The sequence below is a fragment of the Bufo gargarizans genome, chromosome 1 (assembly GCF_014858855.1).
Source record: "Bufo gargarizans isolate SCDJY-AF-19 chromosome 1, ASM1485885v1, whole genome shotgun sequence".
In the NCBI taxonomy this organism is placed as follows: domain Eukaryota; kingdom Metazoa; phylum Chordata; class Amphibia; order Anura; family Bufonidae; genus Bufo; species Bufo gargarizans.
The window spans coordinates 653887913-653912346 of record NC_058080.1 but is presented as its reverse complement, the minus strand read 5'-3'; the positions used below and the strand labels follow the sequence as shown (position 1 = coordinate 653912346).

The following is a 24434-nucleotide window of genomic DNA, read 5'->3' as shown; positions in this document are numbered from 1 at the left end:
CTGCCTGTTATTAGGCAAGGTCTGTCCCTGGTAACAGAGACTCAGAAGATGGCTGGGAGGAAGTGGGGGCATGTCAGATTTAACTGTGATTATCAACCTGATAAAACAACTGCTTCTACACAGCTTCTTAGCATCACAGGAGCCTCCTACCTATTTATAAGTGTGATTTATCCCTCCTCCTCTGTTCTGTGAGCTCCCGAGCTGAAAACAAACATAATGGGAAGTAAAGGAAGTGAGGTCACTGCATACAGTGCAGGCAGAAGGGAGACACCACCTGCTTCTGAGAGAAATGCATTTAGCTGTGCAGCTAAATCAAAGAATAATATGACTGATAGAGACTGTAGGAAAGCCCAAACATAACAGCTCCTTCACAGTTATGAGTGTACAAAGAAGCACAGACAGTATGCAAACCTTTTTTTTTTTTTTTAAAGCTCAGATACGCTGTAAGCAGCTTTGTAAATTACAATTATGTTGTCACGTAGTGATGTGGGAGGGAACACCAAACCGACAACAGGAGGGAAGGGAAAAGGAACTAGGCCTGAAAGCTAGGGAAAGGGAAATGGGCACCACCTATGGAAACCCTAATCCTAGCTTTGACACCTATCCGCATGAACGTACCTTGAGGGTAGAAATGTTCATACACTGGAACCTGAGACCCTGGAAACCCTGAATTTACCTGGAGTAGTGTCTGGGCTTGAGACAACCTGTTCCTTCCAATGTGAAAGAACAAGTGTCACCCTGAGGCATAACAAAAGACAGAGTGGAAACAACAAAATATAAAAGAGAAGTAACACTTAACTTCTGAAGAAAAATGGACGAGCAGAAACTCAGAAGAGGACCATACACCAGCACTTCCAATACCAAACTGAAGCTATCAACCACATAGCATGATGGGTGAAGTCAGACTAAATAGGGGAGTTTGAATGACCACAAAGCTACACCTGAGACAAATGGTGTGGTTATTACCAGCAACAACACTGAAACCAGTGAAACCAAAAAACTTCTCACACCTGTCACGTTAGAGACCGTGACATATGTCCTACCAGTATGTGTGTCCAGCACCTATGCAGATCTATCTATCTCTAGCTGAGAACAGTCATCAAACTCTGCGTAGTCTGATTTTGCAGTCATGCGCGATACCATTTTCCCCTATTTACATTCAGTAGTTCAGCAAGAATTAAGTGATGGTATCTCTGTTCTGTCTGGCCAAATCTGCCTCTAAAGCCCCAACCCCAGGGCAAATTCCTTCTTGGATTATTGTTTTAAATTTAGGGATACACAACTCACTCTTTCACAAATATATCGTAGATTCCGGGACTGCTTAGGAGAAACAATAACATTTAAAAGCGAGGGAGGATGGGAAGCCGATTTAGGTGTAGGAAGTACTGTTGATTGGGATATAGTATATCGAAATATAAAAAAAGCATCAATATCCCAAAAATACAGAGTAATCCAGTTTAGGATTGTACATCGCCTGTATTACTCCCCCACCTTCCCCGCTAAAATATATAGAGAAAGAAGGGATACGTGTTGGAAGTGTTCGGCTGAAAACGCTGGTCTAGTTCACTTGCTGTGGGATTTCCCAGAAATAAATGGATATTGGTCCAGAATCTATAAAGAACTATATAGCAGATATAAGATTAAACTGAACCGCTGTTTTAAGCAAGCAATATTAGGTATTTTTTCCCATGTGGATTTAACGCCCTATCAGATTAAAATCTCCTTGGAGAGCTTTATGGTTGCAAAGGTCTTGATTCTTAAATATTGGGGCACAAAAAATAGCCCTACCTAGGCCGAGTTCACACAAACGTGTGTGATCTGTGGCCGTATTCCGTGTGCAACAGTTCCGTGTGCATTCTGCATCACGGATGCGGACCCATTCACTTCAATGGGTCCGCAAATCCGGAATCGCGGAACGGCCGCATGGGACGGGACCCCTCGGAAGCACTACGGAGTGCTTCCGTGGGGTTACGTCCCGTACCTCCGTTCCGCAAAAAGATAGAACATGTCCTATCTTTTAGCGGAACGGGCGGATCGCGGACCCATTAAAGTGAATGGGTCCGCGATCCGATGCGGCTGACCTACGGCCGGCGATCGTGCATTACGGCCCGCTATTTGCGGGCCGCAGCACGAGCACGGGTCACACACACGTTCGTGTGAACTCGGCCTTACTCTGAGTGGAGGGTTCGGATAGATACCATTGATGTTTATAGAAGAATGCTAAAAAAATAAAAAAAAGAGTAGTCCTGGAAGGGGCATGTTTTTTTGATACCTTTTCTTCGCTCCAAAGAACCTGGCTGTTTGTGGTATTCATCACGAGTAGTAATAGGAGATGGCTGGATCCCGCAGCAGTGAATTAAGGGGTGGGGGGGGGGGGGGGGGGTATAATGGGGTTAACTATGTGGATTGATGTATGATTATCTGTTATTTTTAAACTATGTGTAATGGAATTCACATTTTTTGGCTCAGAAAAACAATAAAGAAATTATAAAAAAAAAAAAAAAAAGTGATGGGTATCTCTGCAGAATCGGACTACACAGGATTTGTTAGTAGTCTGTTTCCATGGACCAGTTTAAGGCTATTTCAATATTATATGGGCTTGCCATAGCCAAATAAATCAGCATTGGATTTTTTAGATATTACACAGCAGAAATCTGCTGCTGAAATGCAGATTTCTGCCATGGATTGGCTAGCGGAATTTAGCATGGATTAGTCCCACCATAATTCAATGGAGTAAATGTCAAAATATTCTGAAAATCTGTACCTAAATCACGACAGGATACTAAGTGTGTGAACACGACTTAAAATGTTGTTTTCTTTTGCATTTTATATGCACTGGGGTAAATAACTGGGTGTGAGGCTATATTATAGCCTTTAATCTAGAAGCTTAGGCAGCAGTACTCTCTTTGATTAAACTCAGAATATTCAATCTATTTTCTTGGATAAACTCTACTCCAAAGGGCTCCAAACAGGTCCTCTGTTTCATATGGTCCCCATTTTATTAAAGCGGTTGTCCCACAAGAAATATTCTACATTTTTCAAACCAGCTCTTGGATCTGAATACTTTTTGTAATTGCATGTAATAAAATGTTTTGCATAACCACTGTTATTCAATGAAACTTATCTGTATAGCGCCACCTGCTGTTTGTTCTTTTTCTTATTTCTTTGTCCTGCTCACTGAGAAGGACGCACATGCTCAGTTTCATCCTTCAACTGCCTCCTGAGCTGTGATAGAGAGAGAGAGCTCCAGCAGAAAAGACACGCCTCCTGAACTGCAGCAGAAAGGACACTCCCCTTGAGCTGCCAGCTTGATATAAATTTAGCAAAACAATGAATGAGGAGATCTCTGGATTTATGTGAGGTGCAGGGCTGGTTCTAGCTTTGTTAGAAAGAGATTGTCATGCACCAAATGATCTCTGATTTTCAGTTTTTACATTGATCATGGGATAAATAACCCCTGTATAAAACATATCACACAAATCTGTGACTGTGAATTTTCAGTTAACCTTCATACATCATACATGAAAATTTTAATCTTTGCCTCTTGCAGTCTTTTTATCGCTGGCAGAAGTGCTAAACAGAAAGCAGAGCTGAGGATTAGTTTGCCATATGATAAAGAATTCACGCCAGTCTCTGAGGCATGTATTGACAGGCAGTGTAAGAAAAGACTCTTTCAGCTAATACTTGGAAGCAATGCTGCTGTCTTTCAGCACATCCATTCAGAATTATTATACAGAACGCTTCCTCTCTGTGACTTTCTCTTATTGAATGCCTCTAGGACAGCAAAAGAGAGGAAATGCTTTGTTTTGTCAGGTGAGAGTTATATAAATATATAGTACTTGCTGTAATTACTTAGGTTAAGTTAGTGCATGGGAACTCCGTATTACCTCCACTCCATGTCAGGATGCGATATCACTATGTGCTAATATTGCACCCTGTGGCCATGCAGTCCTAGCCTTAAAAGGGTCACCCAGGATGTTCCTATTGATGGCTTATCATCTGGATAGGCCATCAATAAATGATTGGTGGGGATCTGTCTCCCCGCACCCTGACAATCAGCTGTTTCTGGGTAGCTCTGAAACTACACAGCTCTGTCCACAAGTGCAGCCACTATACAATGGACAACGCTGTGCTTGGTAAGCTGTGAGGAAGCCACAGCACTTACCGGTGCTCTGCTGAGAGCAGCGGCCTATCCAAACAGCTGATCAGAAGGGGTGCCAGTAGTTGGAAACCCGCCGATCTAATATTGATGAGCTATCCTGAGGCTAGGTCATTAGTTTTAAATTCCTGGAGAACCCCTTTAACATAAAAATGTGATTTTAAACAATAGATCATTTCTGATGACACATAAATGTGCCGTATAAATTCCTGTTTCAGCTGCACAGCTAGATGCATTTATCTCAGAAGCAGGGGGTGTCTCCCATTTGCTAGCACTGTATTCAGTGACCTCACTTCCCTTACTTCACACTGTTTTCTTCTTGGGAGCTCAGAAAACTGATAAGGAGGGATAAATGGATAAATCAGACTTAGGCTACATGTACACGACCGTATGTGTTTTGCGGTCTGCAAATTGCGGATCCGCAAAATGGATCAGTTTTTTTTGCGGATCCATTGTAAAAATGCCTATCCTTGTCCGCAAACTAGAAAAAAATAGGACATGCACTATTTTTTTTGCGGAGCAACGGAACGGACATACTGATGCGGACAGCACACAGTGTTTTTTGCGGACCCATTGAAATGAATGGGTCCACATCCTATCCGCAAAAAAACGGATCAGACACGGAAACAAAATACGGTCGTGTGCATGAGGCCTTACAGAAAAGCAGGAGGCTCCTATGATGTTCAGAAGCAGTGTAGAAGCAGTTCTTTTTTTAAGGCTTAGGATCTCAGCTACCTCTGCCCCCCCCCCACCCCACACACACACACACACACACACACACACACTTCCTCTCAGCTGCCTTCTTACCAGGGATGGATCTTGCCTGAGAACAGGCAGTAGACTACAACTTAGGTGGAAGCGAGACCCCTTGTGGACACCTCTGACAAGCTTTTTATTATTAGTGTATGTAAAATAAAAAAAGCGCAGCAGCATAATAAGAGATGGGGAAAGGGGAGGGGGTTTGCTAATCAAAATACGCCAGAATTCTAGTGCAAATTGAGCTGAAAAACTGGTGCACATGCTTTGCACCAATTTTATTACGTTCTCCAGATATTTCCTCAGGATAGGTCACCGGTATTAGATCGGTGGAGGTCTGACATCCAGCATCCCCACTAATCTGCTGAATTGGGCTGCTGCAGCGCCAGTGGCTAACAGTGTGCAGAGTGGAGGCAGAGAGCTCTGTACAATGTGTAACTGCCAGCGCTGGGTACTCAAAGGGGTTGTGTCACTTCAGCAAATGGCATTTATCATGTAAAGTAAGTTAATACAAGGCAGTTACTAATGTATTGTGATTGTCCATATTACCTCCTTTGCTGGCTGGATTAATTTTTCCATCACATTATACACTGCTCGTTTCCATGGTTACGACCACCCTGCAATCCATGAGCGGTGGTCGTGCTTGAACACTATAGGAAAAAGTGCAGGCCTCTCTGGTGGCCAGAACCGTGGGAGCTCACATAGGCTGGTTCTTTTTTGTATAGTGTGCAAGAACGGCCACCACTGCTGGATTGCTGGTCGTAACCAAAAGAAACTAGTAGTGTATAATGTGATGAAAAAATGAATCCAGCCAGATTGTGGATCATGTGAATAGGTCTGCATCTGTGAAACGGTGCGCACACAGCCGGTGCCCGTATATTGTGGACCCGCTATTTGCGGGCTGCAATACGGGCACAGCCGGCACACATTCTTGTGCATGAGCCCCAAGGATGAGCAAATTGATTCTACCAGAATATGTACTGAATTTAACAAAAGAGGGGGACAGAGATGTTTGTTTGGGAGATACTCTTTCTAATTACGGAGAGTGCCTAGAATGCGTAGTATGTGTGTGGAGTCAGGGGTGGACATACCGCATGTGCAGCCGGTTCAGTTGCACAGGGGCCCAGAGCAGGAGGGGGCCCCTTCTTACCAGCTGCAGGGGAAGATCAGCTACTCGCTGGGCCGTATTTAAAGTGGGGCAAAAGGGGCAGCTGCCCCGGGCCCAGTTGCTCCTGGGGGCCCCAAGCAGGGGCGCACGGGCCTGGTGGGGAGGGGGCCCACTGCACTCCCATGCACTCCAAGCTCTGACTGGGCCCAGCATGAAGTACAGCGAGAATGCCGGGCCCAGTCAGAGCGCTCTTCAAACATGAGGTGGCGCAGAGGCACTGCCGGGCTGTTCGTTTCTATAGTGAAGCAGGAAGACCTCTCTGCTCCCTGATTAACTGATATTCGGAGCTCAGGCGCTCCCCCTGCTGGCCGCATATTGCGCTGCTGGCTGTGGAAGGAGCGCTGAATGCCCGGGAATCTGCCTTCAGCACAGCCAGCAGCGCGATCTGAGTGTGGGAGCCTGTCATCAGGGAAGAAGGTAAGTATTAAGGTTTGTTTTTTCCCAGCTGCAAAAAGGGGGCAACCACTAAAGTTAGGGGGCACAAAAGAGCGTAACCACTGTGAGGGGCACATATCTAGGTATAACAACTACTGTGAGGGGGCACAGATATGTATGCATAACTACTGTGAGGGGCACATATCTGGCATAACTGTTGTAAGGCAGCTCATATCTGGGATAACTGTAGGCACATATCTGGCATAACCACTGTGAGGGGCACATATTTGGCATAACCACTGTGAGGGGCACATCTGGCATAACTGCTGTAAGGGTGCTCATATCTAGCATAACTAGGGGCACATATCTGGCATAACTGCTGTGAGGGAGGCACATATCTGGCCATAACTACTGTGAGGGCTCACATATATGGGCATAACGACTGTGAGGAGGCACATATCTGGCTATAACCACTGTGAGGTAGGCACATATCTGGCCATAACGACTGTGAGGGGCACATATCTGGGCATAACGACTGAGAGGGCACATATCTCGCATATCAACTGTGAGGGAGGCGCATATCTGGGCATAACGACTGAGGGGGCACATATCTGGGCATAACGACTGTGAGGGGGCACATATCTGGGCATAACTACTGTGAAGGAGGTACATATCTGGGCATAACGACTGTGAGGGACACATATCTGGGCATAACTGCTGTGAGGGGCCACATGGAGGACATTACTGTTTTGACGGCTTAATTACTGTGAGGGGCCACAATGTGGGCATTAGTACTGCATGTTTGCACTAGATTACCATGCTATACATTGGGATTGCTCAGTCTTACAGGCCAGCACAGCGCCCCCTGCTGGCGATTTCACGGGGCAGTCACCATCCCTTCCTTATGTGATTTATTCTTTTTCTCGATCACCACAGGGACCTTGTTCTGGATCCAGTGGACATCACACCGACGCCAGCGACACCCTGGATGAGGTAGGACCATATTTTATTAGGACTGGGTGAGTGTAGCCATGCATTGGGCTTAGGGCTCTTTCACACGATGCTGTGCGGGTAATCCGCTGCGTGAAAGAGAGCCAAGCCCCGCTCCGGACAGCAGAGAAACGGAGTAGTAACATGATTGATAATGCTCCGTGCCTCTCTGTGATCCTTTTTACTACAAAATCACAATGACACTGTATGCTTTGTATTGCTATAAGTAATCTTAGGACAGAATTTATGTTGAGAACTTGGCTTGGAGGGGAGGGGGCCCAGGCACATTCTTTGCACAGGGGCCCTCTGCTGTCTGTGTCCGCCCCTGAGAGTAATGTAGGCCAGGCAACGCCCCTCTGGGTTTCTGGGAAAGATACAAATTAGCCTATCTGATGCCAACAGAGGTAAAATGTGCTAATTTTCATATATTTTTCCTTATAATTGCCTATTTTTCCTGCTTTCAACCAACGTCATGGACTGACTTGCTGCCTTATATATGCATCTCTTGTTATTCATTTCTCTTGTCAGTGGTTTATGTTAAGTCTAATTGAAGTACCTTATATACATTATATGGTGCAAGAAAGACTAGGACGAGGCTCCAACTATCGTAGCCTGTAGAAATGCAACCATTGGTGTTGAAAGGTCTAGTAGAATACAGTGCTGCCCACATACACAATTCAGACTACTTTAAAAAAATTCAAAGAGTATAGGTTAGAGAGGGCTCACCTACTAGTCAAAAATGATATGGGTGCTCCTACAAGAGGATTTACCCACTCCTCTGAAATTTATGACGAAAAATGTAAAATTAGTAGGGCACACCAACACCTGGATTTCACACGGAGAGTTGGGTACAATATATGTATTTATTAGACACATAAAACAATCTATTCCGACATGTTATAATGCATGGATAAAATCTATAAAAGACATGGGTATGTGGATGTAAAAATATAAAATATAATATAAAACAAAAATAAAAAAAAAAAATAAAAAAAATTCCTTATATTGACCTGTGGGTCAGAGTCTTTTGAGACAAAAGAGCTTATCGTGCTCGGCAGTAAATTGTTGCTGCAAAGTCAGTAAATTCACTATTAGTAATAGATAGGTCGCAGTTGTTTTACTCACTGTTTCGATACTGATGATTTATTTGTAACACTGGTGGCGTCCCACAAGTGATACTATTCTTAATGCGTTGCGGTGTAATAGGAATTTCCACCGAGTCTATGTAAATATCAGGTCCGGGATCTTCGGTGATGTAAGAAGCTGTACTGTCGTAGAAGCCGCTCAGTGATGTCTTAGTGCTGCGCTGTTTGTTTGTATCACGCAAGCTGTGGAGTCATCAAATGCGCTTCCCATAAGTTACCGACAGGTATCCAGCTTTCCTTTATGAAAGTGTATTCTCACCGATCCCTCGGCTGTTGATTCCTTTTCTTTAAGCGCTTTAATCTTCTGGTTCTATGTCTTATTTCATGGGTAAATCCCATGAAATAAGACATAGAACCAGAAGATTAAAGCGCTTAAAGAAAAGGAATCAACAGCCGAGGGATCGGTGAGAATACACTTTCATAAAGGAAAGCTGGATACCTGTCGGTAACTTATGGGAAGCGCATTTGATGACTCCACAGCTTGCGTGATACAAACAAACAGCGCAGCACTAAGACATCACTGAGCGGCTTCTACGACAGTACAGCTTCTTACATCACCGAAGATCCCGGACCTGATATTTACATAGACTCGGTGGAAATTCCTATTACACCGCAACGCATTAAGAATAGTATCACTTGTGGGACGCCACCAGTGTTACAAATAAATCATCAGTATCGAAACAGTGAGTAAAACAACTGCGACCTATCTATTACTAATAGTGAATTTACTGACTTTGCAGCAACAATTTACTGCCGAGCACGATAAGCTCTTTTGTCTCAAAAGACTCTGACCCACAGGTCAATATAAGGAATTTTTTTATTTTTGTTTTATATTATATTTTATATTTTTACATCCACATACCCATGTCTTTTATAGATTTTATCCATGCATTATAACATGTCGGAATAGATTGTTTTATGTGTCTAATAAATACATATATTGTACCCAACTCTCCGTGTGAAATCCAGGTGTTGGTGTGCCCTACTTTAAAAAAATAAATAAAATGATTCCGTTTTTTTTATTACAATTACAAATGTGAAACTTCTGAAATTCTGACTTTTTAAAGAAACATTAAATGCCATCACTTCAGTTTGATTAAATTTGCCCTAAGCAGACCTCTTTCAGTTCTCTAAAACTGTCTTCTTTCAATTGGCATTTCAAGAAGGGGAACGAATGTGTTTTGTTTTCCTTGGATACAATTCAAATCATCTTGATACCATTGTGAGCTGATTTTAGGAGAGCACTTGACTTCCAGAAAGAATAAAATTGCTGAGCATGTGGGAGGTCATTGCAGCAATGAGTGATCGCGGCTGACCTTGGGCTTGGTTAGTATGTGCTTGAGAGGAAAACACAGGCGACACAGGCCATTTGCAGCTCAAAGCAATGCAGAGAAAATACTTGAAAATTTGCAGTAATAACATTTCATATATGTTATGAGGAGCAGACAAATTAAGAGGCTAAAATGGTAAACTCTGTAACTACAAGTGGCGTCTTTACATGGTGTTATGAGTGTACTAAGTCAAACAGTCCACATAAATACGCCATAAAGATGGCCTTAAATAAAATAAAGATAAGTAAAGTGGTTGTGTATTTGTCCACTTCACTAGAAGCAACATTATCTAAATTAACTAGCAAAATATGGCTGAAGAGGTAATGAGCAGCAGAAAAGTCCAATGACCCTGGTAAGGTGGTCCAGCAATAGTAGCTATCAAATATTACTGTAATTGCATGTTCCAAATAACTTCCCGCTATTGGCTAAATAAGGAATAGAAAATGACAAATCAGGAATAATAATTAATAATTATGCTTTAGGCTACTTTCACACTCGCGGCAGAGGATTCCGGCAGGCAGTTCCGTCGCCGGACGCATACGGATGCATTTGTGAGATGGATCCAGATGCGGATCCGTCTGACAAATGCACTGCAATACCGGATCCGTCTTTCCAGTTGTCATCCAGAAAAACGGATCCGGTATAAATTTTTTGATAATTTTTGAAGGTCTGCGCATGCGCAGATCGGGAAACCGGATCCGGGTTTCCGGAACATTTAGTACCGGATCCGGCATTAATACATTTCAATGGAAATTATTGCCGGATCCAGCATTCCGGCAAGTGTTCAGGATTTTTGGCCGGAGAGAAAAATGCAGCATGCTGCGGTATTTTCTCCGGCCCAAAAACGTAAGAGGGACTGAGCTGATGCATCCTGATGCATACTGATTGGAATGATTTCCATTCAGAATGCATTAGTATAAAACTGATCAGTTTTATATATATATAACGTATGACACATAATAGGATATTACTTTATAATAAAAATCCGTTCTGTAGGGCCTGGAACCTTTACCGAGGTTCTATTTAATTTAAAAATTAGATCACCAAATGTCCTTAACAAAGGGAAGAAATCAGGAAATCAGGACTAAGTTTTATTAATAATGCAAACTTTTATTGATTAAATAAAATGATAAAAGGCAGAGCACACTCAGACTAAAAATGAGGTGGGACAAACTGGTTAAAACGAATTAAAAAAATAATCTATGTGTAATATCGTACCTCTAAATAATAGTCATATAATTAACATTTATAGCACTGTAAAAAGTAAATCCAAGAGCAAAAGTTTGGAGACTTGGATCACCACATATTTGGCAGTTACATTTAGTGAAACCATTTGAAACATACATAAGACCCAGACATATAGTACGGGGAAAATGTTTAAGGCAGGTGTGTAAAAATGCTACAATATAAGAATGCTTTCAAAAATAGTAGTGTTAGTACGGTAGTTTATTTTTTATCAATCAACAAAATGCAAAGTGAATGAAAAAAAAAATCTAAATCGAATAAATATTTGGTGTGATCTCCCTTTGCCTTGAAAACAGCACCAGTTCTTCTAAGTACAAATGCACACAGATTTTGAAGAAACTCAGCAGGGAGGTTGTTCCCAGCATCTTGTAGAACTAACCACATATCTTCTGTGGATGCAGGCTTGCTCAAATCCTTCAGTTTCTTCATGTAATCTCAGACAGAATCAATGATGCCCTGTGGGGGCCATATCATCACTTCCAGGACTCTTTGTTCTTTTTTTTTACAATAAAGATAGTTCTTGATGAGTCGTTGTCCTGTTGTAGAATACATTTGGAGCCAGTTTGACCCCTCCCTGGTGGTATTACGAGATGGAAAACTATCTGCCTGTGTTTCTCAGCATGTTGGGCACCATTATTCCTGACAAAATTCCCCAACTCCATTTGCTGAAATGCAGCCCCCAACTTGCAAGGGACCTCCACCATGCTTCACTTTTGCTTGCAGGCACTCATTATTGTACCGCTCTCCAGTACTCTGTTACACACAAATATTTCAAATTTTGACTCATCAGTCCACAGCACATGCTGCCATTTTTCTGCACCTAATTTCCTATGTTTTCTTGCCTAGTTGAGTTGCTTGGCCTTGTTGCCATGTTGAAGTTATGGCTTTTTGGCCACAGTTCTTCCATGAAAACCACTTCTGGCCAGATTTCCCTGAACAGTAGAAAGGTGTACCTGAGTCCCTTTGGTTTCTGCCAGTTCTAATCTGATGAAACGGCTGGATATGTGAAGTAAGCATGATGTGTCTTTTTTCTGTTGCATTAGGCTAGGTCTACACGACGACATTTGTCGTGCGACATTTTGTTGCACCAATGTCGCGCGACATTTTTTATAATGGCAGTCTATGGTGTCGCACTGCAACATGCAACATACTGCGACGCGACAGTCGCAGAAAATCCATTCAAGATGGATTTTTCTGCGACTGTCGCGTCGCAGTCGCAACATGTCGCATGTTGCAGTGCGACACCATAGACTGCCATTATAAAAATTGTCGCGCGACATTGGTGCAACAAAATGTCGCGCGACAACTGTTGCGCCCTATCTGTCGCGCGACTTTTTGTCGCGCGACAAATGTCGTCGTGTAGACCTAGCCTTAAGTTTCCTTGGCCGGCCACTGTGTCTACTGTCATCAACATTAAATGTTTGCCTGGAAGAGAACTTGCTGATGCAGTGTAACTACTTTGTGCCTTGTTGCTATGCTCAGTCTTGCCATGGTGTATGACCTGTGACATGAAACTGTCTTCCACAACCTCACCTTTGTAGCAGAGTTTGGCTGTTCCTCATCCAGTTTCAAGCCTCCTACACAACTGTTTCTGTTTCCGTTAACGACGTGTGTTTCAACCTACATATGAAAATAAAGACTGTTATTACCTGTTGGCTAATCACACACCTGACTGTAATCATACAAAACACCTACATTTTTGCAAGTGTACCCAGAAAAACTGATGCTGTTTTAGTCAAAGGGTGGTCGCACCCAATATTGATTTTGATTTTAGAGTTTTCATTTGTTTATTCACTTTGCATTTTGTTAATTGATAAACATAAACTAACACTTCATTTTTTAAAGCGTTCTAACTTTGCAGCATGTTTTACACAACCGCCTAAACCTTTTGTGCAGTACTGTACATGTATGAATACATGTTTTATATAATTTATATTGAAAAGTGGACTCAACTTCCTTTTTCAAGATATTCCTTCCAAATATATACCAAAATGACGGCATTTTGGTAAAAATTTGTCTGTCGAAGTATAATAGGGAAATTAGGCGTAAATTGTTTTTAGATTAAAACACCTCCCAAGGTATAAGAGAGATTGGTAGATTAAAGATAGTTTACCATTAGTTATTTCTATTTCATGGAAGAAAAGTGGAATGGGAATTTAAGTTGACAGAGATGGCTGGGAATGCGTTTTAATAATCAAAATATCTAGAGTGATTTTAATTTGTGTTTTTTAGGGCAAGCATGAAGAAGAAGAAGATAGCTGTGCTCTACCACAGGGAGCTCTGCAATCAGAAGTGATTCACTATGAATATCATGTTTTGTACTCCATAAGCTATCAGGCACCGGTGCTGTACTTTAGAGCAAGCTTCTTAGGTAAGTTCTGGTATTCCCTGGAGCTTTACCAGTTTGAGGAACATTATAACTAGAGGTTGCTAAAAGTGGTATTTACATTTTTTTCTAAAACATATTCATTGTGGAATGAAAAAATAGTCATTCTAATATACTTTTGTTACTCATTGATTTCAGTTTTAAAGAGCTCTGTCTGTGATCATGCAGTTGAAGATTTGACGGATCACTTACAGACTTGTGGCAGCACAGACTCTAGGTGTTAGCCGGAGCAGTCAATCTAAGTGCTAGTTCACACTGAGTTTTTTGGTGCTGACTCCGACACAGAAACCACATTGGAATCAGCATGGAAAAATGCCTCAAATCTGCCTCTCATTGTTTTCTAAGGGAGGAAGCATCCTGCCCTATTTTGCCAGTTTCCTCATCAGAACAACTGAGATGCAGCCACACAATGATCGGCCCCATTAAATGGGTCTAACCAGCATGCAAACCCTCGGTAGAACCCATGGCAGAAACTTGAGGCTTAGCCCTAGCTTTCCTTCCTCCTTTGTCTTCCTCAGGCAACATTTTTTCACAAGTATTTTGCCTGTGTCAATGTCCCTTAAAGGGAACCTGTCATCTGGATTTTGTGTATAGAGCTGAGGACATGGGTTGCTAGATGGCCGCTAGCACATCGCAATACCCAGTCCCCATAGCTCTGTGTGCTTTTATTGTGTAAAAAAAAAAGATTTGATACATATGCAAATTAACCTGAGATGTGTCCTGTATGTGAGATGAGTCAGGGACAGGACTCATCTCAGGGTAATTTGCATATGTATCAAATCGTTTTTTTTTACACAATAAAAGCACATAGAGCTATGGGGACTGGGTATTGCAGATGTGCTAGCGGCCATCTAGCAACCCATGTCCTCGGCTCTATACCCAAAATCCAGGTGACAGGTTCCCTTTAAGGGTACTTTCACACTTGCGTTTTTCTTTTCCGGCATAGAGTTCCGTCACAGGGGCTCTATACCGGAAAATAACTGATCAGGCATATCCCCATGCATTCTGAATGGAGAGTAATCCGTTCAGTTTGCATCAGGATGTCTTCAGTTCAGTCGTTTTGACTGATCAGGCAAAAGAGAAAACCGTAGCATGGTACGGTTTTCTCTCCGGCGAAAAAAACTGAAGACATGCCTGAACGCCGGATCCGGCATTTTTTCCCATAGGAATGTATTAGCGCCGGATCCGGCATTCAGAATACCGGAATGCCGGATCCGTCGTTCCGGCATGCGCATGCGCAGATTGTTAAAAATGAGAAAAATGTACAAGACGGATCCGTCGGTCCGCATGACAAGCGGAGAGACGGATCCGTCCTTGCAATGCATTTGTGAGACGGATCCGGATCCGTCTCACAAATGCTTTCAGTCAGCGGCAGATCGGCGGATCCGGCGGCCAGTTCCGACGACGGAACTGCCCGCCGGATCACACTGCCGCAAGTGTGAAAGTAGCCTAAAAGGTTTGTCCCATCTTGGAAATGGGGGTATATCATTAGGATATGTCCCCAATGTCTAATGTGCAGGTCCCACCTCTATCCTTAGAACGGAGCCCACAAAGTCATGGAGTGGCATGCTCCATTCATTTGCATGGGAGTTCTAAAAATAGCCGAGCACTGGCTTAGCTATTTCTGTAAGCCCCATAGAAGTGATCGGAGCAGTGGCCGCACTTGTGCTGCAGACTTTCATTTATTTCAAAGATGAGATGCCCCCAGTGCCCAAAACGGGACAACCCCTTTAAAAGCTGTGTTTAGACCACATTTGAGTGAAAATGTTTGGTGTATAACATGGTGTGAACCTAGCCTTAGCGTTTTGGGCGTATCAGTCATGGATCTGCAAAAACGGATCCGTTACAATAATACAACCGCATGCATCCGTCATGAATGGATCCGTTTGTATTTTCTGTAATATAGCCAAGACGGATCCTTCATGAACTCCATTGAAAGTCAATGGGAGACAGATCAGTTTTCTATTGTGCCAGATTGTGTCCGAGAAAACAGATCCGTCCCCATTGACTTACATTGTGTGCCAGGATGGATCCGTTTGGCTCAGTTTCATCAGACAGACACCAAAACTCTGCAAGCAGTGTTTTGGTGTCCAACTCCAAAGCGGAATGGAGACTGAACTGATGCAAACTGATGCATTCTGAGCTGATCCTTTTCTATTCAGAATGCATTAGGGCAAAACTGATCCGTTTTGGAGCGCTTGTGAGAGCCCTGAACGGATCTCACAAACAGAAAGCCAAAACGCCAGTGTGAAAGTAGCCTTAGTGACAAAGAAAGATCTGTAGTTGCTGCTTCTCGTTCTATTATTTTTTCTATCTGAACATGAAGAACACAGACTACCACTGTCTATAGAGTGAACAGGCTGCGAAGGCCATGAGCAGCAGGGAGGATGAGTATCCTGACTGCTATATCCACCAGGAGAAACTAGATGCCAGCATCACAACCTGTTTAGAAATTATGCAGAAGGACTTTATGGTACTTTCTCTATATTCATGGATGACACAAAGCTCTGTAGTGTCATCTGTCTATATGAATGATGCAAAAACAAAAACATATAGATGGGGCTGCTGCTGGGGCTGCATATACAAATGAAGATCAACATTAGTGTTGGGTGCGAATATTCGATTTGCTAATTTTTTTCTCGAATATCGTAACTTCGAGATTTCGCAAATATTTTGAATATAGTTCTATATATTTGCGAAATCGAATATTAGTTTATTTATTTTTTTAATTGTTATATTTTTTTCTTTCCCACTTCCCTAAAGTAGTTCTTACCTGTCCTTTGGATTCCTGGCTGCTCCAGTCAGTGCCCGTTGCCGCTTCTGCCGACTTCCGTGCTCATGGAGCGTCCCCATCACCATGGGAACATCTCCATATACTAGAATGTACTGTCGGATTTGAGAATTACGTTGAAATCGCAATTCGATTAATTCAAGTTATAATAATCGAATTGCGATTTCAACTTTTTACGTATATATTCTTAATATTGCTCTAACTTCGTCTTTTAGAATATTCGTAATATTCTAAAAGACGAAGTTAGAGCAATATAACGAATATTCTAAAAGACGAAGTTAGAGCAATATTAAAAATATTCGTAAAATACACATAGATTGTAATTTAGCTAATATACTGCTATAGTAATTTTTTTAATAGTGTACATATTTTACAAAACTTAAGTTCATAAGAGGCAAAAAAAAATTGATAAAAAAAAGGATTATAGCACTATATTAGCTAAATTACAATTTTTATGTGTATTTTACGAAAATTCGTAATATTGCTCTAACTTCGTCTTTTAGAATATTACGAATATTCTAAACGACGAAGTTAGAGCAATATTAAGAATATTCGTAAAATACACATATTAGCCTAGCCATAGTCAATTAGTCATAGGAACGTTGCCTTATACTATCAAAAGAAAAAAAAAATCGCAATACGCGATTAATTAAATCGCGATAATTTGAATAATTGCGAATATTCGATTTCGACGAATATAACACGAATATTCAATAGAATATTCGCTAAATATCGCGAAATCGAATATGGCACCTCCCGCTCATCACTAATCAACAGATTTCACACCTGTAGTAGCCCCTTGTACAGGATGAAAAACTGATTAAGAAAAAAATGTATTTTCTGAAGAAAGGGCTAGTGCAGTACCAAAACATATTGAAGTACACCTAAAAAAACATTATATTTACCTCATCAATCTTTGAGCTTTATTGGAACTGCAAAGCAAAGTATGTCCCATATCTTCCTCCTCCCTAACCTGCTAAAACTGGCCAAAAAGGTACAGAAGGGGTGAAATTGTTAGTGATAAACTAAATTATAGTATGTAATACCAGTCTGCTGCATCAAAAACTAACAAGATATTTGTGCAGAGCTAGACCTACACCAGATAGATAAAATTTCCTTCCTCTATATCGACTATTGCTTGGCTTACTTTGAGATAGAATTGTAAGCCAGAATTGTGGTGCACTTTTGGCATAGAATTTCTCATCTTAGGTCTCATCCCTTTTCTGTGAAGCCCAGCCTCTCCTTGCTAAAACCTGCCCCTTTTTGAGAAAGTCAAAAAAGTGGAAGAAACCAAAGTTATGCCAAATTGTTCCGAAATTTCCCCAGTTTACACCACTTTTATAGACAGATTCTAAGAGCATTCACATTAGTAAATATGGGTCTTTATCTTGTTTTAGTAAAATAATGACCTCTAGAGAAGTAGTGCTTTATCATTGGGGTGATCACATCTTGACACAATATACAGGGTTATTGCTACTGATGTAGAATGTTGATCCAGGGATTAGGTCATCAGGGGTCAGGAAGTAATTTGTCAAGCCTATGGCAAATTGGGTCTATTTAAAGGGTCTTTTTTTTTTACCCTTTTGCCCTGGAGTTTGTACTGTGACCTTGATAGACATATGTCTCCTTCCAACCCATTGATTATAGGTCCGCTAAACTTACCCAGTAACCATGTGACAAGTTGTTGACTAGAATTGCTTTGGTATTCTGCAAATGATTAATGCTATCCCTTATTTGCAATCTATTGGACTGAAGAAGACCCAATGTAAATGTTATATCTTCGTGGTGGTGGAATAACTTGCTTGTAGGTCACTTGAGAAGTTAGACATAACTCTTGCAGTTGCCCCAGGAAAACAAGGCCTACATTTTAACATTCGAGTCAAGAGCACAGAAGTAAAAGCACGGTAGTGGTTCATGGCTTGTAACTTAAAGGCTATGTACACCTTTGGGGCATTTTTTATTATTGCTTTGTACTCATTTTGAGCTAAAAATCTAATTTTCAATTGATCTTTATTAAAAATGTTGAGTCCCTTTCTCTGTGCGACTTTGAGTTTCTCTAGAAGCGGGATCTGAATTTTCACTGTTCTATCAGACAGCTCAGCTGGCAGCACCTTAACTCAAATCTCTGACCTTATAAACACTCCTTATAGCTCAGTTCTTACGTAAGTGTTTATGCCCTTTTAGTAACTTAGAGATACGTTTTATTAGATGACCAGCACAAAGAGAAGGTGAAAGTACGATTCACAAGAATAGTTAACTCTTTGTGACAGAACAGCTTAATAGTTTTAATAAAGACCAATTGAAGAAAATGTTTTAGGCCAAAATTAGTAAAATGCAATCCGAAGGTGTACATAGTCTTTAACTGTGGTGTACTTAGAGGGAGATTGTAATCCTGTTTTTTATTTATGGTGCCTTCACACATAGGTAGATCAGGTAGAAAATATGCAGTATATGCTTTGGAATATCGGAAGATACTACTCTGAAAACCTGCAGCAGACCTCCTACGTGTGACCGTACCCTAATATTCAGATTAAATATATCACCTGTTTTGAAGGAGCCTTGAGCTACGATATATCATGGTAATAATTTCCCCTGTACTTGGTATTAAAAAGAAGCTTACTTTCAATGACAGTGCAGGTCATGATCACTATTCAGATTACCTCTTGGCATTATAATGCTATAGTTACTGTTCTTTTCAAAGTCTTAACTTTCCGCTGGCAGGACACAAAAGATGACCGTCATTTAAATGAGGGCTTATGGAGACACAGAGTCTTCTACAGTTCTTATGGAAATAAACACTGAATGATGAATTACTTTTTCTAGAGTGTCCATTTCATGTTTCACCCTAGGCGGTAAATGTGACTATACATTATAGTGATGTGATAGATACTTAAAGTGGTTTACTCACCATAATGTTTTAGGAAGTGATTACAAAGAAGGGTATGGCCACTGGGGTTCGGCACTTTTCGTAATGCCTTTTGTTAATCTCTCTGAGAAAAATCAGTCCATTTTTAGGATGAGTGAGTATTTTATTGATCAATTGCCCATCACTTGGGGGGATGCTTATTAAAGTGTACCTGAGTTTTCAAAAAAGTTTGCATAGTAGCTGTGCTTCTTTATACCATCATAACTGTGAAGGAAAGGTCTTTTTGAGCTTCCCTAATGTCTTTTTCAGCCATGTTAATTTCTGTTTCAGCTGCACGGCTAGATGCAATTCTCTTATAAGCAGGGGCTTCTGCCTTCTGTGGAGTCTTCCAGCACTGTATTGCTGTGACTTCCTTTCCTCTACTTCACACTATGTTAGTTTTCAGCTCCGGAGCTCACAGAACAGATAAGGAAGGGGAAATCACACTTAGAGACACACAACCCACCCTTGTAATCTTCAGAGCAGTGTAGAAGCCGTTCTTTTATCAAGCTCAAGATCTCAGCTAGCTCTGACACACCCCTATTTCCTGTGAGCCAGACAGTGTAGAGGAAGTGAATACAAGGCACTTGCTAATGTATTGTGATTCTCCATATTGCCTCCTTTGCTGGCTGGATTCATTTTTTCATCACATTATACACTGCTTGTTTCCATGGTTACGACCATCCTGCAATCCATCAATGGTGGTCTTGCTTGCATATTATAGGAAAAAGCGCCCGGACCATGGGAGCACACCTGGGCTAGTGCTTTTACCTATAGTGTGCAAGCATGACCACTGCTGCTGGATTGCAGGGTGGTCGTAACCATGGAAACGGGTAGTGTAAAATGAGATAAATCCACCCAGCAAAGGAAGCAATATGGATAATAACAATACATTAATAATTAGCTTGTATTAACTTCCTCTACATAATAAATTAAATTTGCTGAAATGAGACAACCTGTTTTTCAGGTGGATTCAGGTATATTTTTAAATGAAGTGATCTAGACATTTGCTAGTTACACAATTCTCTAGTAAATGAAATTGTGTAAAGGAAAAGTGACTCTTTAAGACTGGCTTATTACATTGATCTTAATCTATTCCCTCTGGCATCAGGTGCCACACAACTCTTAAGAAGCACATGCTCTATAATAATTGTGGCACATCTTTGCAGGTCTGTGTGCCAAACTGGAAATGTACACTAGCAAGGGCTGTCATCTATGCCGGTTTCCTGGCGTCGATTCTAATAAATGTCCCATGCCAACTATAGCTGCCCCTGCTTCATCCACTCCCTGCAACGGTTTAACCACTTTTTGGAAAAGTAGAAAGCGTGGCTCTAAACTCCCCAAAAGTATCACCGTTTTGCTAAAATTTCTAAATTATGGGAGTTCAGCAGAACATACCACTCACTGTAACCTACAAGAATCAGGGAAGTTGACATAAGGAGGCTCTCATATTGAAGAGCTAATTTAGTGGGACAAACATGAAGGTCTCTCCTCCACCATCAGACAACTTTTACAGTTGGAATAGAGTAAAATAAAATATTTTTGTTTTATATTATAATTTTTATTTTTTTAAAACATATAGCAAGTAGAATCTTAGGCCCCTTTCACACGAGTGAGTTTTCCGCGCGGGTGCAATGAGTGACGCAAATGCGTAGCACCCGCACTGAATCCTGACCCATTGATTTCAATGGGTCTGTGTACATGAGCTTTTTTTTTTTTTTTCCACACATCAGTTCTGCGATGCGTGAAAAACGCAGCATGTTCTATATCCTGCATTTTACACGCAGCCCTAGCCCCATAGAAGTGAATGGGGCTTCAGTGAAAAACATATTGACTGTTCCTTTTGCCAATATATCAACCAGGGCAAGTACCTATTTTTTGCAGGTATCAAGCATACAGTTAAGCAGTTTGCTACATGCAGGACCAAATATGTGGTTTACCTGGTTTTGTGCTCCTGTGGGTCTTTCTACATAGGGAAGACTATTCGCCCTATGTATGAGAGATTCAGGGAACACAGGTCGGGAAAAGGATGCCCTAGGCTTATTGATCATGTCTGTAATAGGCATAATCACAACACTAAATGTTTGAAATTCGCAGCTCTTGAACATGTTCCTGTCCCGGTACAGGGCAGAGACAGGCACCGCCTCCTACTTCAGAGGGAGGCGGAGTGGATCATCCGTACCGCAGCTATGGGTCCATTAGGACTAAATGATCGTAACGATTTGAGTGTCTTTTTGTAGCAGCTTGAGGTTTATACACGTGGCACGCACACCTTTAGTGTTAGGGAGTATATTGTTTTTACCTTTCTTGTTCTCATTTGGATGAGGATGTCTTAGCGTCTGTGGTTGCACAGGCAATGTGGACGTATTTAAATTAGCGCATAGTAAGCGCGATGAGGTTACAGGCCAGAAGAAGCTCAGGTGCCCGAAACGGCCGTCGCCAGCTGATCACTCAGTTTTTTTTATGCTTTATGTCCGCCCCAGCCCATGTTACCAGTTATTCAAGTCAATAAAGAAGTGATTTTACTGCAATGGTGAGTGCCGCTATTACTTCTTATCTTCGGATTGTAGCCTTATGATTAAGGTTGAGCGAACCTGAACTGCAAAGTTCGGGTTCCCGGACCTGAACCCGGATTTTTTCACTGAAGTTTGGGTTCGGTGTTCTGGTGATTTTAGTATTTTCCATTATAACATGGTTATAATGAATGGCCATTGAGGGGTTAAAAATAATTTTAAAAAAACTCAGCTCATCTACTTGATCGCACAGCTGGTATCTTCTTCTTTCTTCAATCTGCAGGACCTGCAAAAGGACCTGCGGTGATGTTACGTCATCGCAGGTTCTTTTGCAGGTCCTGAAAAAAGAAGAGGCTGTGCGATCAAGTGGATGAGGTGAGTTTTTTTAAATTATTTTTAAACCCTCAATTGCTATTTTATTATTTGCTATTATTTATTTTCTATTATTTTCAGTTATAACCATGTTATAACGGAAAATAATAAAGTGAAGTTTGGGTCTCCATTGACTTTAATGGGGTCCGGGGTCAAGTTCGAGTCCCAAACCCGAACTTTGACCTGAAGTTCGGCTGAACTCGGCGAACCCGAACTTCCACGGGTTCGCTCATCCCTACTTATGATGCTTTATACTTACTTATAAGGGTTGTTTCACACAGATATTTTTAAACACAGTTTTTTTTATTTTGTCAAAAGCTCCTGCAGCCAATTGCTAGCAAGTTAATATAGAAATAGAAAATGCAGTACAAACTGCAGTTTTTTTTTATTTTGTTTTCATTCCTTGGCTCATAGGCTTTTCTGTAGGACTGGAAAATCATATGAAACAACACATGTAAAAAGTATGAATTTTAAAAAATGCCAACCAAACAATGCTTGTAAAGGATATATAAAATTCATGGTATTTTTACAAACCAAGTGTGTAGAAGAAACCCTTTAAAGAGAAGACATCTGATTGCACACAATGATATATCATCAAGATATAATAAGATATTTGTGAATAAACCCATAGGAAATAGACCCCAAGTGGCAAACAATTGGCTGCAAAGTCACCTCCAAATGGGGTTGTCCTCTACTGGACTGTTAGGCCTCTTTCAAACGGGCGAGTTTTCCATGCGGGTGTGATGCGTGAGGTGAACGCATTGCACCCGCACCCGCACGGAACCATTCACTTCAAGGGGTCTATGTCATGAGCAGTGATTTTCACGCATCACATGGTTATAAGGGAAAATAATAGCATTCTTAATACAGAATGCTTAGTAAAATGTCCATTGAGGGGTTAAAAATAATAAACAAATTTAACTCACTTCATACACTTGATCGCGTAGCGGATCTCCTCTTCTTTCTACTTTCTTCAGGACCTGGCTAAAGGACCTTTGATGACATCACTGTGCTCATCACATGGTCCATCACATACTCAATATCCATGGTGATGGACCATGTGATGAGCGCAGTGACTTCATCAAAGGTCCTTTAGCCAGGTCCTGAAGAAAGTAGAAAGAAGAGGAGATCCACTACGCGATCAAGCGGATGGGGTGAGTTAAATTTGTTTATTATTTTTAACCCCTCAATGGACATTTTACTAAGCATTCTGTATTAAGAATGCTATTGTTTTCCCTTATAACCATGTTAGGTAAAATAATAAAATCTACACAACATCGATCACAGAAGTTCGGGTCTGGGTACCAAACATGCAGATTTTTCTCACACGTGTGCAAAACGCATTAAAATGCTTTGCACTCGCGTGGAAAAATCACGCATTTTCCCACAACGCTTCCTATCCGGCCCTCACACGCGATGCCCGTGTGAAAGAGGCCTTAGGATTCATTATCAGGTCAAGGCCTGGGTCCCCTAGAGCAGGGTTTTGTAATCTTTTTCTGAAGACTCACAAGCCAGAACATAGTGGGTAACTAAGCCTTACAATTGCTCATAGTCTGTGCTAAAAAATGTATTACATTACCTCAATTAGGTTTAGACTTTGTCTAGAGAACATTGAAATACATACAAAAAGAAACAATTATGTTGCTGAACCAGAGCATGGTGCAACTATAGACTGGCCTGTACAGCATACAGTATAACAATATCTGCCAAGACTGGCCACCTAGCTGCACCTAACCAAGAACTGGAGGGGCGTCTCACCAGTAAAGACTGCCTCACAGTTTGAGAACCTCTGCACTAGAGTATGGTACTGTAATGGATCAGTCCAACCCTGATAGTAGAACATTACCTAAAGGGGTTGTCCCACAAAAATATTTAACATTTTTTAAGCCAGCACCTGGATCTGAAAACTTTTGTAATTGAATGTAAATAAAAATTTTGTAAAACCATTGAGTTATTCAATAAAACATATCTACATAGCGCCATCTGCTGTTTTCCATTTTATTATTTATCTGTCCGCCTCAGTAACATCGCTGAGGTGGACACACATGCTCAGTTCCATTCTTCAACTGCCACCAACCCAATTTACTGTTAGAAGCTGTGACAGTTACACAGAAAGGATATGCCCCTGAGCCGTCAAAAGGAGAGAGCTGCAACAGAAAGGACACATCCCTGAGCTGTGATAATGAGAGAGGTGCAGCAGAAAGGACACCCCCCAGAGCTGTGGTAATGAGAGAGCTGCAGCTGAAAGAACTTGCTCCTAAGCTGGGAGAGAGCTGAATCAGAAAGGACACATCCCTG

The 24434-nt window shown here is 41.4% G+C and overlaps 1 protein-coding gene across 4 annotated transcripts in view; it reads left to right on the top strand.

Annotated features, from left to right (window-relative positions):
• ATG10 (autophagy related 10) overlaps window positions 1-24434 on the top strand; it is a 171421-nt gene that overhangs the window by 64730 nt on the left and 82257 nt on the right. For 3 of the 4 annotated variants that reach the window (XM_044291566.1, XM_044291583.1, XM_044291575.1), the window contains exons 4-5: window positions 7395-7451; window positions 13402-13540. In XM_044291566.1, coding sequence (XP_044147501.1) covers window positions 7395-7451; window positions 13402-13540 — 196 coding nt within the window. The remainder of the gene's footprint in view (window positions 1-7394; window positions 7452-13401; window positions 13541-24434) is intronic. The other variant, XM_044291590.1, reaches the window with a different exon arrangement.